Genomic DNA, 16,465 nt, shown 5'->3' with positions numbered 1-16,465 from the left:
TTTCCTTCAACTCCCCAGCGTACTGTTCAATCCAATTGAAAATTTCTACTATTATTAACCTCTACGTCTACCCTGACATCATAGAACCGCAGTTTTTAGGAAATATTTTTACGGGGCCTTACATTATCCCAAATTGACAACCTTCGACGAAACTCATTTTCTTTGATTCGTTGATCCTTTAACCTTCACGTCACTTACTTATTGCCTGTTACAAATTGCATAAATGCTTATAACCTCAAAAATAATTTCATTCCTGAACTTACGTCGATTAACTTAATGAAACTTTAACGTACGAAATGCGGGATATAACATACTTCCCCCCCAGAAACATTCGTCCTTGAATGTTTAACTCCTCGGGATCTATATAAATTTTGGCAGAGTCACCTTTGTAACATTACTACTATCAACCCTTCCTGTAGAAAACTCAATAATGCAATGCTACATATTGCCACAATCATCAATCACGACAATGGCCTCACACGACCAATGAAAATAATTAACACAAGAATCCACACTCGTACTTTAAGGTTGTGATGTCTCAGTCGGATCCTTTTCTGGAAGAGGAAACAAGTGAGGATATCTAGACTTCATGTCTTCTTCGGTTTCCCAAGTCATTTCTTCCACATTATTATTTCTCCAAAGTACTTTCACCGAATCTACGTGTTTAGTCCTCAATCTTCGAACCTGTCTATCTAGTATAGCAATGGGAGTTTCCTCATATAATAGTTGCTCTGTGACCTGAACATCGTCAACCGACACGACTCTAGAAGGATCTATGATACATTTACGGAGCATAGACACATGAAAGACTGATGTACAGACTCCAAGTCAGAAGGCAAGTCAAACTCATATGCTACCTGGCCTACCTTGCATATGATCTTATATGGTCCAATGTACCGAGGGCTAAGTTTTCCTTTCTTACCGAACCTCATAACACCTTTCATTGATGATACCTTTAGGAATACCCAATCGTCAACCTGAAACTCCAAGTCTCATCGCTGATTATCCGCATAAGACTTCTGATGGCTTTGAGCTGCTAATAGCCTTTCCTGTATAAGCTTAATCATCTCAATTGCCTGTTGTACCAACTCTAGTCCTACTAACTTAGTTTCCCCAACATCGAACAATCTTATAGGTGACCTGCACTTCCGTCCGTAAAGAGCTTCGTATGGAGCCATCTGAATACTATAATGATAGCTATTATTACACGCGAACTCAATAAGTTGCAGATGATCATCCCAGCTACCCTTAAAGTCTATCACACAAGCTCGTAACATATCCTTAAGTGTCTAAATAGTATGCTCAGCCTCTTCGTCTGTCTGGGAATGAAATGTTGTACTAAGACTTACCTGAGTCCCCAATACTTTTTGGAAGGAGCTCCAGAAATTAGCTGTAAACTGAGCACCTCTATCCGAGATAATAGATATAGGGACACCATGAAGTCGTACTATCTCCTTAATGTAAAGCCTTGCATAATCCTATGCGGAATATGTAGTCCTAACAGGCAGAAAATGGGCTGATTTTGTAAGTCTATCAACAATCACCCATATAGAATCTAACTTACGCTGGGTACGAGGTAAGCCTACGATGAAATCCATATTGATTACTTCCCACTTCCAAGTCGGAATCTCTATAGCCTGCAACAATCCACCGGGTTGTTGATGCTCAATCTTAACCTGTTGATAGTTAGGGCACTGAGCAACAAACTCTGCTATATCCTTTTTCATTCCATCCCACCAATATATTTCCCTGATATCATGATACATCTTTGTTGCTCCTGGATGGATAGAATAACGGGAATAGCGAGTTTCTCCCATAACCTGTCGACGTAGCCATGCAACATTAGGGACACATAATCATCCTTGATATCTAAGGACCCCATCTTCTGTAATCTCAAATGGTCTCTTCTCATTCTGAGGGGTAGTATCCCTATAATGAGCTAACATAGGATCCTCATATTGGTGTTCCTTCACTTCAGTTACTAAAGAGGATGTTGTTGTGTCCTGAATAGTAATTCCTGTATCACCTGAGTTCAGTAACCGAACTCCAAGACTAGCTAGTTGATGAATGTCATGAGCTATCCCACTCTTATCTGGTTATAAATATGACATGCTGCCTATAGATCTACGGCTGAGGGCATCAGCTACTACATTTGCCTTTCCTGGATGGTATAAAATATCAACGTCATAGTCTTTCAGTAGCTCCAACCATCTCCTTTGGCATAAATTAAATTCCTTTTGCTTGAAGATATACTGAAGGCTCTTATGATCCATATAGATATCAACATGAATGCAATACAAGTAGTTCCTCCACATCTTTAGTGCATGAATCACCGCAGCTAACTCTAAATCGTGGGTCGGGTAATTCTTCTCATGCTTTCTTAGTTGTCTAGAAGCATAAGCTACAACCTTACCATGATGCATCAGTACACAACGTAATCCAATGCCCGAAGTATCATAATAGATAACATAACCATCGGTCCCCTCTATGACCAATAGAATTGGTGTTGTAGTTAATCTGTCCTTCAATGCCTGGAAACTTCGTTCGCAAGCATCAGTCCATTGAAACATAGCTCCCTTCTGAGTCAACTTTATCAATGGTGCTGAAAGAGAATAAAATACCTCTACAAATCTTCTGTAATAACCAGCCAAATCGAGGAAGCTACGAACCTCCGTCGGTGTCATGGGTCTAGGCCAAGTCTTCACTGTATCAATCTTTTGGGTATCAACCCGGATACCCTCACCTGAAATAATATGTCCAAGGAAAGCTACAGAATTCACATTTAGAGAGTTTTGCGTACAACTCCTCTTTTTGTAGAACTCTGGGCACTGTACGCAAATGATCTGCATGCTCAGCCTCTGAACGGGAGTAGACCAATATATCATCGATAAATACAATCATGAACAGATCTAGAAAGGGTCTGAACACACGATTCATCAAATCCATGAATACTGCCGGGGCATTAGTCAAACTGAATGACATAACACGAAACTCAAAGTGCCTGTATCTGGTCTTGAATGTTGTCTTCGGAATATTTTTCTCCTTAACCCTTACCTGATGGTACCAGACCTCAAGTCTATCTTCGAGAAACACTTGGCACCTTGCAACTGATCAAATAAATCATCAATCTTTGGGAGCGGGTACTTATTGTTGATCTTCACCTTATTCAACTGTCTATAATCAATACACATCCGCAAGGAACCATCTTTCTTCCTCACAAATAACATGGGTGCTCCCCACGATGATGTACTAGGTCTGATAAAGCCTTTTTCAAGCATGTCCATTAGTTGTTCCTTCAACACTCTCAGCTCTGCAGGTGCCATTATGTAGGGAGGAATAGATATTGGCTAAGTATCTGGTAATATATCAATAGCAAACTCACTTTCTCACTTTGGCGGAAGACCCGGAAGCTAATCGGGGAAAATATCGGGAAACGCATTAACCACAGGGATAGATTGAATGGTTGGTGACTCTACTTTCACATCCTGAACCTGAACTAAGTGATAAATATAGCCCTTTATGATCATCTTCCTTGCCTTGAGATAGGAAATAAATCTACCTCCCGGTGATGCCGTATTACCTTTCTATTCCAAAAAAGGCTCCCCTGGAAATTGAAATCGGACCATCTTTGATCTACAATCAACATTGGCATAACAAGAAGACAACCAATCCATATCCATTATAATATCAAATTCTACCATATCTAACTCGATTACGTCTGCTACTGTAGATCGACTATGAACTACTACTATACAATCTCTATATACCTGCTTAGGTATCACTGGATTCCCAACAGGCGTGGACACCTTAAAAAGTGTAACCAACTCAGGTTTTATTCCAAACTTACTAGCAACCAACGGAGTAATATATGATAAGGTGGAACCGGGGTCAATCAATGCATATACATCATATGAGGAGACTGATAATATACATGTAACAACATCAGGTGACGACTCCTGATCCTGTTGGCCTGCTAATGCATAAATGTGTTTCTGAGGACCACTCGAGCTAGATGATCCACCTCTGCCTCTACCACGACCGATTGGTGTTTGTGAACCTTGCCTGGGGGGCGTACTGATGATGGCAAACCAACTATAGATCCCGCTGGCTGAACTATGCTTGTACCACCTCTCGTCAGACAATATCTCATAATGTGGCCTGGATAACCACAAGTATAACAAACACCCAACCCCATACGGTACTACCCGACATGTTGCTTACCATACTGAGCACATCGTGGCAAGGGCAGCCTCACTTGACTTGACTCACCCGTATATTGAGAACTTGAAGCCTTGGAATTCTAACTAGGCCCTGAATATGTGGAACGATCAAACCTCCTATCGGCAAACTGAGGGGGTATGCTAGCCGATGGCTAGGCTGGATACCTCGGGTATTGTTGTCTCTGACCACCTCAAAACTCACCAGAAGGACCCGAAGATCTCGCTCTCTTACTATGGCCCCTATCATGCTCCTGATCGATCCTCTGCTTCTGCTTACGCTCCTCTACACCCTGAGCGTATGCCTTAATACATGAAATATCTATGCGTGGTTGAAGTGAGACCGATATACAATCAATAAGCAAGTGCGGCTCCAACCTTATCATGAATCGGTGAAGCCGATCCTCCATCTTAGCTATAATAGTGGGAGCATACCTAGCCAACGAATCAATCTGGTGGCAGATAATGATGAAGAAAAGCCTCTGTAAACTCATGCCATACCGCTAGAGAGACATCGTCACCTCTGGACAACTCCCAAGACTCGTACCAATTAACTGCAACATCCTGAAGTCTATAGGAAGCTAGTTCAACTGACTCAGTGGCAGTGGCCTTCATTACCCTCAAAGTCCTCTGCATCCTATCGATAAATACCTGAGGGTCCTAGTTTGAATCTGCTCCAGTGAATACCGGAGGGTCCAAATTAATGAAATCATGAACCCTCGCACTGATGGCCCTATCTGCATGACCAATACCTACTTCCTGACGCCGAGATTGTGCGGGTACTAATCAAGTCAATAGCTGAATAACATCTCTCATCTCCTGACCCGGTGCATCTGGTTGAGGAGCTGGATGTACAAGGGCAGGCGCTGGAGCTGGTGCCCCTCGGAGCTCCTCTAAAGAGGGCGGGGTATGTGAAGTCTGAGATGGAATCTCACTATGAGACTCTCCCCGAGCCCTGGTAACTTGTGGCGCTCGACTAGTAGTCTCATCAGCCACGGACTTGCCTTTTTGGGCGGTTGTAGCCTTTTTATGCATCGCTGAAAACATAATATATCGTTAGGGAAATGAATCCTTATATCGCAAGATCTAAGATAAGAAAGGAAGATAACATCCTATATCTCTTGTAGCCTCCTGTTTATAAATGTGTTGCACAACACACTCATAAACAAGGCTCTACTAGACACAGTATGTGGACAACCCTAGGACAGAACTGCTTTGATACCACTTTTGTCACGACCCTAACCGATAGTCCATGAAGAGTGCCCGAGTCCTACCTGTCGAACACCCCTAAGCATACGTCTAAGATATAAACATGAATTCAGGGTAGGTCATGAATAACATCTGCCATTAAACTGCTGAAGCATGTGAATAACATACGTGAGGAAAACATGTCCAAAAGACATATATACATATACATGCGGAATACGGTAGGGCGAGCTGACAAGGCTGCGATAGACAACTATATATCCAAAACTGGAAGCCGACAAGGACACATACTATCCAACTATACATGACTTTCTACAGACCTCTAATAGAGTGTAAAACTGTATAAATGACAGGACTGGGCCCCGTCGTACCCATATCTACATAAAAAGTAGCGTACCAAAACTAATAATAGCTCTGGATCAAGTGGAGCACACCAACTCTCGCTGATCAAGGATCCTAAAAAGGGGGACCGTCAGCTTGTCTACTTGCACCTGCGAGCATGAAACGCAGCATCCCCAGGAAAAAGGGACGTAAGTATGAATAATGTACCGAGTATGTAAGTCATGAAAATCAGTCCATAAAAGACATAAATGAAACATGGAGTAAAGGAATTCACCTGTAAGTCTAAATAAATTTGTGAATCCTGAAATATTTATAAAGTCATGCATGAGCATAAAAATATCGTATCATGCATAGGTATATGTGTTCATAACATCATCAAGCCTCTGAGGGCATCCCATCATATCATCTCGGCCACTGTGGGCAAAATCATTAACATATACCAGTTGATCATGTGGTGGTGCGTATATAACATTGTAACCTTTTCCCATATCCCATATACATATAATATACACGTATATAACACCATCTAGTCATGGGTCAATATACATGTATAGCAAAAGGATTTCATCATTCCTTCCTCACTCAAGATCCGGGTTTGGATTGAATTTATATTTTCCTATACTTTAGCTATATTTGTGAAGAACTTCTCCATGTCTATGGAGTAGTTCCTTTTGGGTTTTTATGGATTTGGTGTATTGATGATTGTTTGTGGATTATAACTCTATTTTTATGTATTTGAATCATTTTTGGAAGATTTGATTGTTGCATCTATATTCACGTGTTCTTGTAACCGAAAGAGGCCTAACTTGTGATATCTTTGCATTATATTGTTGGTTGAGTTCATAGATTCTTCTAAGTAATCTAAAGAGGCTAGTTGAATCATTGATTAAATCTAGTTAGGAGAATAATCGAAAGAGGTTTTCCTAATGACCGATCCACTACGCATTTTTGCATATCTTCACAGTGCTTAAATTGGTTCATCTCGTGAGGTTAGGACTTAATCGAGAGAGGAGTTTTTGCTAAACGTTTGAACTAATAATAGAGTGAATTCGAGAGACTCACTTGAACATTGGAAGTGAATTATCTAGAATTAGATCCTGAACAATTTTCTTGCACTTATTCTGTCAAAACCCTATCCTCTTCCATTGATAACCTTAATTGCTTATTCCTTGTTTCGATAGTCACTAGTCAATAGCTGTAGATTTTAGATTCTTAGTTAAATTATATTATTAATCATATAAATCTTAACTGTTGATGCTCTTGGATAGCAATCAAGCTAGAAACTATGAGAATACTATTTAATTCCAATCCATGTGGACAAGATATTATACTATACTATCTTTGACTATCGAGCACAATTTAAGTGTGTGTTTTGCGCTCGTCAATCTGCCCCTAACATATAATCAATAGGCCTCACTGGCGTTATTGGCTATCTACCCCCAACATATAATTAATAGGCCTCGCTGGTGTTACGGGCTATATCCCCCCAGCATAATTAATGCAAGCGTGTATGAGGCATAACACATGAGGCAAGATCATATGGACTCAAGAGATCATGAAAGAAACTATAAACTGAATCACAAACGTGATTTGATGCTCGTCGTCCATAAGTTGGACAGAGGAGACTATCCCCATTTTAGGGAGAAACTAAGTATGTACATGAGATACCATGGCTAATTAACTCATTAGGATCCCTTTAGAATCAATTTAGAACCAAGGAACTCAAGATATTTCCAACTCTTTGAATTTTCAAATATTTCGGCAGAGTTTCCCCTAAAACTGGATAATTGCCAAAAACACAACAAGCTCCACAATATACACAGGAATGGATACCCGTCCAAGATGATAACATCAAACTAAAGGAGATCCAATTTTCTAGAATAGTGTCAAATGATCGACAAAATTGAATTATCAATGTAATGTCGGCTCATAGTGGCTAACTTGTGATATGAAAGTCTAAATATGATTTAGGAATAATAGAAGCATCAAGACATGATAATTAAGCTTATTTAATTATAAATGAATCTATTAGTTTCATATGGGGGTTAGGTATACATAAAAATATCAAAGGAACAGAAAAAATGCAAGTCCGGATGGCACAGGCCAAATGGACGATTTGGCCTTTTGTTTTTGTTGTGTTTTGAAGTTCCAACCTAAACTATTTCCTTCCATAATTAACATATGGAATTGAAAAATATACAAGGATACAATACATGCTGATATTTCCCTTAAACAACTCTTAAACGATCAAGAAGAAAGGCTAGAACATAGCTAAACCAAATCATGCCGAAAAGGAAACGAAAACCCTGCATACCTCTTGTATAGCTAAAATACAGAGGTTACAAGCTTCATTAGACATGAAGCTCTTTCCCAAAACTCGAGTTATAAGAAGAAAGGAGGACGGCAAAGTCTTACATATGTCATAAGGATCGTGTTGATGTGTTAGCTTCTTGATTTTTGAATTGCAGATGATGGAATTGCTTCAAACCCTTAAGGATGAGTTTAGGAGCTATAGGGAGAATTTTTAGGTCTGACTTGGTTCGAAATAAGGCTTAGAGATAATCCTCAACCGACCTTGTGGGTCCCAAAGGGAGCTTCTTGCGCAGTCTCGCGAAAACAGGAATTTCTCTCCACTCCAACGTCGTATGGATGAATGGTTAAATGTGTTGGAAACTAGACTTGTATATCTCAATTTTGCGGGTGTATAACCCCACAATTTCAAGAATATTTTATAGAAAAGCTCAGTAACATTAGACCTAAATTTTAAGTATATTTATGAATGTAACTTGCGATAACTTTTGTTTCATAACTCGTTTGACTTCAAAATGTAAGAGACAACTATAATACGACTAAGAACCTAAGTGTCATCCCAAAAGTACGGGTTATAGCATTTCCAACTTGCCATATCGACAAAACTTATTTTCTTCGATATTTTTAGCTTCTAAGCCTTCCAACCCTCTTCGTACTTGCACTTAATGATCTTAAATATTTGTAACCTCCAAGGTAACATGATTAACTTACTTTATGTACTTTCGAAGATGATCTAATTTCCTAGCATACATCAACTGACTTACGATGTACTTTTATGTACGAAAATATGGGGTGTAACATCATTTTCCCCTTTGGAACATTCGTCCTCGAATGTTGAATGATGTGCTTATCAGTCTCATAACCTACAACTCTTACGAATACTTTTATAATGTCCTTTCCATCTAGGCACTGTTTTACTAATAAATCCAAAGGTCAGTGCATTCCTCTCTTTAGGCCTCTTTCTCGCACCACGACCTTTGGTCGGAATTCTTCTAATCTCGTAACTGTTGCTACCTTCTGTCATACAGCATGTATGATTATGTCCTTGTACGTGTGCTTATGCAACTCTTTTCTCCATTTTCCTCTCCCTATGTGATCATATACAGAACTCTAGGCATCTATAGGTGTATTGAAGTTCTTCGCTTCGTACTTTGTCGAACTTACAACTATTCCCACATTTTGATTCATAGCCTCGGTTATCTTTGCTGCATCTAGGTAGGTCATATTATACCATAACACTTACTTCAGTTTATTATTACCAAGGTTTACTACCTGACTCCAGGTTACTCCTGGTTACTCTTATTATATGTATAAATCTAAGTCCTTTAATGCATCTTTATTACTGTTCATCTTAAGAATGATAACCTAATCCCATCTCATACTTTGGAACTTTTATCCATCTATTGTTGATTCACCTTAATGTTGATCTATAATCTACATATGATAACTTGAAACCTCTTATGTAATACATTGTCACTAGGGCTCACATCTTATCGGGAAACATCTTAAGTTATTTGCCTGGTCCACCTAGGGATGATACTATACTTTAATAACCCTATCTTATAGCATCTCAACGTGATTCATCTTATGAGGGTATTCTAATCCCGTGTAATTCATGAAATCCCTTCTCTTTGAATAATTACGTAATCGAAGGCCTAAACGTCATCCTCTTATCATTTATCACAATTACACTCTTATTCTATTACCAGGGAAGCATTCCATCTCTTCTAAATGCTCCTAATCTTAAAATCTATGAGTTCATTTAGGCTATACTGAGCTTTCTATAACTTACGGAAACCATCAGTTCTTTTGTTTTGATGTGCTTAATCCCGAGGCCTTACCTATTCTCGTCACCTTCTTACTCACCTTTTTCTTATCATTACTCTTAGCTACCTAACACCTTGTATCTCTACCATACTTTATCTTGTGACCTACACATATATATTTATACTTCTCCCAACCTTCCTTTAGCTTGCTAGCACCATAGATTTCCTTATGCTATTCTAGAACCTCAAGTGACATCACGTCATTTCTAACTCTAACCTCATGGCAGCCTGATCTCAAGTCTATCATCGACAAGCACTTAGCACCCTGATGTTGGTCAAACAAGTCATCAATTCTGGGAAGGAGATATTTGTTCTTGATCGTGACCTTGTTCAGTTTTCTATAATCTATACACATACGAAGGGATCCATCTTTCTTTTTCACAAATAAGACTGGTGCTCCCCAAGGAGAAGTGTTGGGTCTAATGAAATCGTAAGGCCCCGTAAAATTTCGCAAAGTAATTTAAGTTTTCGTAGTGCCAAACTAGGCTCACGTGTTTGGGGTTGAACAATGCACTGGGGAGTAAAGGAAACTTTTTTCCAGAAAAAGGTCATTTCTGCAGCCCACTATGCGGCAGCAGAATCACTCTACGGACCACATAATGGTCGCAGAGTGAATCAGAGGCAGGCCAGATTGGAGGAAGGTCTGCGGTGCATTATGCGACTGCATACCAGTTACGTGATGCATTATGCGACCGCATAACAGGTCTGCGGGTCGCATAACTACCGCAGACCCAACCAGGCAACAACAATTTTGGGCACCAATTGTGCAGCCGATATGCGGACCGCATATCCATTATGCGCCTGCATATGCGATCGCAGATCTTGTTCCAGAGTTTCATTTTTGGGGTTTTTATAACTTGACCCTACTTCGTTAAATAGATGATATGTACCATCTTTTGACCAAAACCCTGAAATTTTGAGGGTTAGAGAGTGCCCTAGAGTGGGAGATAGTTCCTCAACAATTTGTTATTCAATTCTTGCTCAAATCTTGGAAGATTGACAAGGGAAGCTCACTAGGTCTTCATCCTAGAGGTAAGATTCTACACCCTAACTCTCAATTTCCAAATTCAACTAAAAATAGGTAATTAGTAAGGAAATTCTTGGGTGTGGAAGTTGTTCATTTTGCATGCATGTGTTATCAAGGGGTGTAGGAAGATTGTTGAGCTAAAAATAGTGGGTAATGGGTTGTGGGATGATGGAATCCACCATTGGAGGACCTTGAAACCTTAATGCACACTTAGTATTTGATAAAATTCTCAAATGAGCTGGAACCATGATCATCCTCCTAATTTTTTGTTCAATTTGTTATATTTATGAAATAGATCGAAGTTGCTAAGATTTTTGGAACATTTTAGAGTTTAAGGAAGCTCAAGTAAGGTATGTTGGCTAAACTCTTCTCTTAGAATTGAACCTCGCAATGTCCTTGTAAGTCATGCCATTTTTTAAATGGAATTTTTGTCAAATAAGCCTTGTGTCGAAATAATTATGTGTTCAATATGTATTCCAAAGATTCTTGTTAAGATAAGTTAATGTTAGAGGATATGGTTTAAGTATGGGTTTTGTGTTACGATGTTTTGATTTGAAAGCCTGAATTCTTATGAAAGCTACCATGTCAATTGTGTAAGAAATCATTTGTGCCTAAGACCCTAATTTGCTCAAGTACGTGATTAAAGTTTTAATGTTGAAAGGCCTTGTTGTTGATTATTTATGATAACGATTGAAATTGGAATAATGAGCTGAATTATGAAGTACGACCAATGTGCCAAGAATGATATTGCGTTAGGGCTAATGATGTCAATAAAATGAATGACATGTAAAAGAATATGAATTGAGTGGTAAATACTTTTAATAACAAATGCTATGGGAGTATCGTTTAGCCACCAAGGAAGGGTAGGTCAGAACAACCTAACCCAAAAACTACACGTGTCGGTGTAGGATTGATTGAGGGGTAAATCCCCGTGTTAATATGATGAGACTATTTCCCTTTATATGGGATGAGATTCGTGTGTTGAGATGTTTTCCCCCTAAATGTGATGAGATTATTGCTAGCTAGATGTGATATAATGTCGACCCACACGGCATTGTGGTGAGACGGCTTAGCGATCGGGCTGAGATCAGACGACATGCCGTGCACATGGTGGTATTGTGAGTGTATGTCTTGGGGTGAGATGGTTTAGCCGGTCGGGCTGAGATTGGACTCCGTGCTAAAATATGGTGGTATATCGGTGTTAAAGATCTCCCAACATAAATTACCGAAACCTACTTGAAATTTATGTTTCCCCTAATGTGGCACTTTGATACCGTTTGAGTCTCTTATTGATATCATGCTTTATTCTTTGTTTATTGTAGCTCGTTCTATTGAGAGGGTGTTTAGTTTTACATACTAGTACTATTCCATATGTACTAACATCCATTTTGCCGGGGGCGCTGGATCATTAATGGATGCAGGTGGTTCCATAGCAGGCAGTATTGATCAGTGATAGCAGCACACCCTCTCCTCAGTTGATTTGGTGAGCCCCACTTCATTTCGGGGTCCTGTATCTTCTATCCTTTGTACATAGCATTTTGAGGTATAGCCGGGGCCTTGTTGCCGGCACTGTCATAACACTCTTCTGATCATGTTAGAGGCTCCGTAGACATAGTGTGGGTTGTATCTATTTTTGGGAAAGTTAAACTAAAATGTTGTAATGGTATCATCTGTTGCACTTTAACTATAATCGTACAACATACTATTTTGAAGACTTGTTAATGACGTAACTAATGGAAATGAACCGGTGTTGTTCACATGAATATTATTGACTTATTAATGAAATATATTCTTCTCTTTATGTGTGGGTAAGTTGGGTAGACGACACTGTGCAGGCTTGCTCGACCGAGGTAACTCTGTTGAGCGCCGGTCGCGCTCCCCGAGGTCAGGGCATGACAGAAACCCTTATCTAACATATCTTTCAACTTCTACTTAAGTTCCTTTCATTATGCTGATGCCATCCTATTAGGAGGAGTATATATTGGTTGCGTAACCGACACTATATCGGTGGGAAAGTCAATTTCCCTTTTTGGTGAAAGACTTGGAAGCTTATCTGTAAATACGTGAGGTAACATATTCACTACTGGAATTGATTCAACAGTCAGTATTCCCTTAGCGATCATCTTCATCGTCTTAAGGTACGAAATAAATCTACCTTTTGGTGATGCAAAAACACCTTTCCATTCTATAGCTGACCCTTCTGGAAAATTGAACTGGACTGTCTTCCCTCTACACTCAACATTAGCATAGCAAGAAGACAACCAACCCGTACAAAATATAACATCGAAGTCAACCATTTCTAACTCAGTCAAGACAGTTGTAGTACTACGGTCGCCAATCACCACCGTGCAACCTCTAAAAACACGCCTAGGTACTACTGAATTACCAACTAGATTGGCTACCTCAAAAGGTTTAATGGCTTCTGGTTCTATCCCAAACTTAGTATCAATAAAAGTAGTAACATATGATAGTGTATAACTAGGATCTATCAATACATACCATTATGAGAATTCACTGACAAAGTACCTATAACCATGTTTGGTGAAGCATCCCGATCCTGAGTACATAGATTTCACATGACACAAATTAGCACAAACGACTCAAATCCTAAGGGGTAGTTCCCCCACACAAAGTTAGGCAAGATACTTACCTCAAGAAAGCCAAATCAATACTCTAAATGACCTTCTCGTGTGAAACAAATCTCCGAACGGCTCAAATCTAGTCAAAATAACTCAATATCTTAAATAAAAATCATAGGAAACAATTCCGGATAATAAAACTTCGATATTTAATGAAAACTAAAAATGTCAACTCAAAACGTCAACCCCTGGCCCGCACCTTGAAACCAGACAAAATTCATGAAATCTGAACACCCATTCCGATACGAGTCCAACCATAACAAAATTATCTAATTTTGACAATAAATCGGCCTTCAAATCCTCATTTTATATTTTAGAAAGCTTTTATGAAAATCCCTAATTTTCTCCAACTCAAATCACTAATTTAATGATAAAAAAAAGATGGAATCATGAAATATAATCAAATCCGGGTGAAGAACACTTACCCAATCCAAAGAATGAAAATCCCCTCCAAAATTGCCCAAAACCGAGCTCTCTAACCCAAAGAGTGATAAAATATCAAAAGCCTTCGAAATAGAGTACTTATATTCTGCCTAGTGATTTCTCTTACGCAATCGCGGAACAACACTCGCGATTGCGAAGAACAAAATACTGCCCAGTGAAAATAAGGCTTCGCGTTCATGGCACACACCTCAAAAACGCGATGAACAATGAAATACGCTACGAGAACGCATACCGAATACCGCGAATGCGATGAGTAAAAGTCAACCAGCCCCAACTCCATTACGCGAACGCAAAGCTACGGATGCGAAGGCGGACAACAGACAGCTAAAGCATCGCGAACGTGTCCCCACTATCGCGTCCGCGATGAACAAAATCCCTAGCTCCAAGAATCTTTTTGTGGCTTCATCTACGTGATCGCGAAGAACAACAGTCACACCAGAAACCAGCAACTCTAAAGCATGAAGAAATTGCCCGTAGCCCATCGAAAAAACACCTGGGGTCCCCGGGACCCCGTACGAATATACCAACAAGTTCCATAACATAACGCGGACCTGTTCGAGGCATCAAATCACATCAAACAACATCAAAACTACGAATCGCACCTCAAATCAAACTTAATGAACTTTTAACTTCTACAACTCACGCTGAATCATATCAAATCAACCCGAAATAACCTCAAATTTTGCATGCAAGTCCCAAATGACATAATGGAGCTATTCCAACTACCAGAATCGCAATACAAACCATATATCCACAAAGTCAACTCTCGGTCAAACCTCTCAACTTTCCAAACCTTCAATTTTTCAACTTTCACCAAAATGCATCAAATCAACCTACGGACCTCCAAATTCAACTCTAGACATATGCCTAAGTCCAAAATCACCATACAAAACTATTGGAATCATCAAAACTATATTTCGGAGTCATCTACATAAAAGTCTAAATTCGGTTAACTCTTGCCACTTAAACTTCTAAAACAAGAATCCTTCTTCCAAATCAATCCCGAATCATCCGAAAACCCAACCGGGCCACACACGCAAGTGATAATACACAATACGAAGCTACTCGAGACCTTAAGCCACCGAACGAATGCTAATTCTCAAAGTAACCGATCGGGTCATTACATTCGGAGCGTGCAGGTCATTAGTTAGTTATTGTAGATTTGCTATGGAGAATTCAAAGTATACCTGCTTATACGCTCGCAGGCCTCAGAGTCACCTTCTGGAGCTTTACTTCATTTCTGTTTATTTTCACTCCAAACAGTGAAGTATTTGATATTCTAGTTACTTTCAGTAGAGCTTATGACTCCATACTACTGGTTTCAGGAATGATGTTATATTGATCATTTTTAGCTATGTATGTCATTTACTGATTTATGTTAAATGATTAAATGGTTTAATTCTGTTAATAAGTCAGTATGTCTTAGGCTTACCTAGCCTTAGGGACTAGGTGGGATTTTGGGTCGTGACATCCCCCCACGGGCCTTGATGGCACCCAACGCTGCCGTTAGGCAAGCCAACAATAAATCAATATGCTGATCAATAGTTAATAAACATTTTGAAACAAGAGATAAAATAAATAAGCGGAGTCATTCTATCTTTTTATAGTAAACTAGTGTCATTGTCTTCAGGGTTTGAACATGATCAAAACATAAATCCGAATGTCATAATAGAAATACAACCGAGAGCAATAGTCTATATCCCTAAAATCCGATGTCACAAGTGCATGAGTATCTAATGGAATATACAATACTACTATAACAACTGTCTGGAATATAAAATAATTATAACACAGTAAATGAATAGGAAGAGGACGCCGTGTGCTGCAGATTGTAACATAGAGAGCAACTCGCCACAAAGTCTCCTCAGCATCTGCACTTACGCGCTTGTATGGACACAAAATATACCTGTCTCAATACCTGCATAATTAGTGAAGAAGTGTAGTATGAGTACATAAATGAACGCGTACCCAATAAGTATCTAGTCTAACCTCGATGAAGTAGTGGCGAGAGGTTGATATCGACACTTACTAGTGGTCCAATAATCAAAGTAAAATAAAAGTAGACAAGTATGAATCTTAGAAAGTAGCAACAAAAACAAATATGTGTTTATAACATGATCCTCAATGGAAGAATAAATAAGAAATTCTCAAATGCCGAATACTACCTCGAGTGGAATAGAAATGACCAGTTTTAGGTCCAAACATCAAATCTGAGTCAGGATGCTCATATATGCGTTGAATACCTATAGAATTAGTATGCATGCTTATGTCGAGGATAACGACCTAAGCCCATAAGAGTGTTTCATAGAACTGCCGAAGCGAACGGCCCGATCCCATAAATATATCTCATATCCTTCTAAGGCGAACGACCCACTCCCATAGGACTGGTATTACATGATATTGCTGTGGTTGTACGACCTGATACATAGATGCATCTCATAATACTATCGAGAG

At 39.4% G+C, this 16,465-nt stretch overlaps 2 protein-coding genes across 2 annotated transcripts; both read right to left on the bottom strand.

Moving 5' to 3' along the window:
• Positions 1 to 522: 522 nt before the first annotated feature.
• Positions 523 to 3,323, bottom strand: LOC138907730 (uncharacterized). Its single transcript, XM_070198337.1, has 5 exons — positions 3,101 to 3,323; positions 2,414 to 2,743; positions 1,878 to 2,092; positions 1,608 to 1,820; positions 523 to 738 (listed from the first exon to the last, which is right to left on the bottom strand). Exons 1-5 carry the CDS (start codon positions 3,321 to 3,323, stop codon positions 523 to 525), a joined length of 1,197 nt encoding a protein of 398 aa, XP_070054438.1.
• A 9,551-nt stretch (positions 3,324 to 12,874) lies between these two features.
• LOC138907729 (uncharacterized) lies at positions 12,875 to 13,464 on the bottom strand. The gene is made up of 2 exons (XM_070198336.1): positions 13,455 to 13,464; positions 12,875 to 13,413 (listed from the first exon to the last, which is right to left on the bottom strand). Exons 1-2 carry the CDS (start codon positions 13,462 to 13,464, stop codon positions 12,875 to 12,877), a joined length of 549 nt encoding a protein of 182 aa, XP_070054437.1.
• Between the last annotated feature and the right edge of the window lie 3,001 nt (positions 13,465 to 16,465).

Source organism: Nicotiana tomentosiformis, chromosome 3, assembly GCF_000390325.3.
Source record: "Nicotiana tomentosiformis chromosome 3, ASM39032v3, whole genome shotgun sequence".
NCBI lineage: Eukaryota > Viridiplantae > Streptophyta > Magnoliopsida > Solanales > Solanaceae > Nicotiana > Nicotiana tomentosiformis.
The sequence above is the reverse complement of the archived record's forward strand: the minus strand, read 5'-3'. Positions and strand labels throughout refer to the sequence as shown.

Excerpts from the sequence above, each read along its gene's own strand:
- LOC138907730 (XM_070198337.1), bottom strand. The coding sequence starts at position 3,323 with ATGGCACCTGCAGAGCTGAGAGTGTTGAAGGAACAACTAATGGACATG. Across the intron at positions 2,093-2,413 it reads TTGTGTACTGATGCATCATG|ATAAGAGTGGGATAGCTCAT; the intron begins GTAAGGTTGTAG and ends ATTTATAACCAG. Across the intron at positions 1,821-1,877 it reads TTGAGATTACAGAAGATGGG|GTTATGGGAGAAACTCGCTA; the intron begins GTCCTTAGATAT and ends CTACGTCGACAG.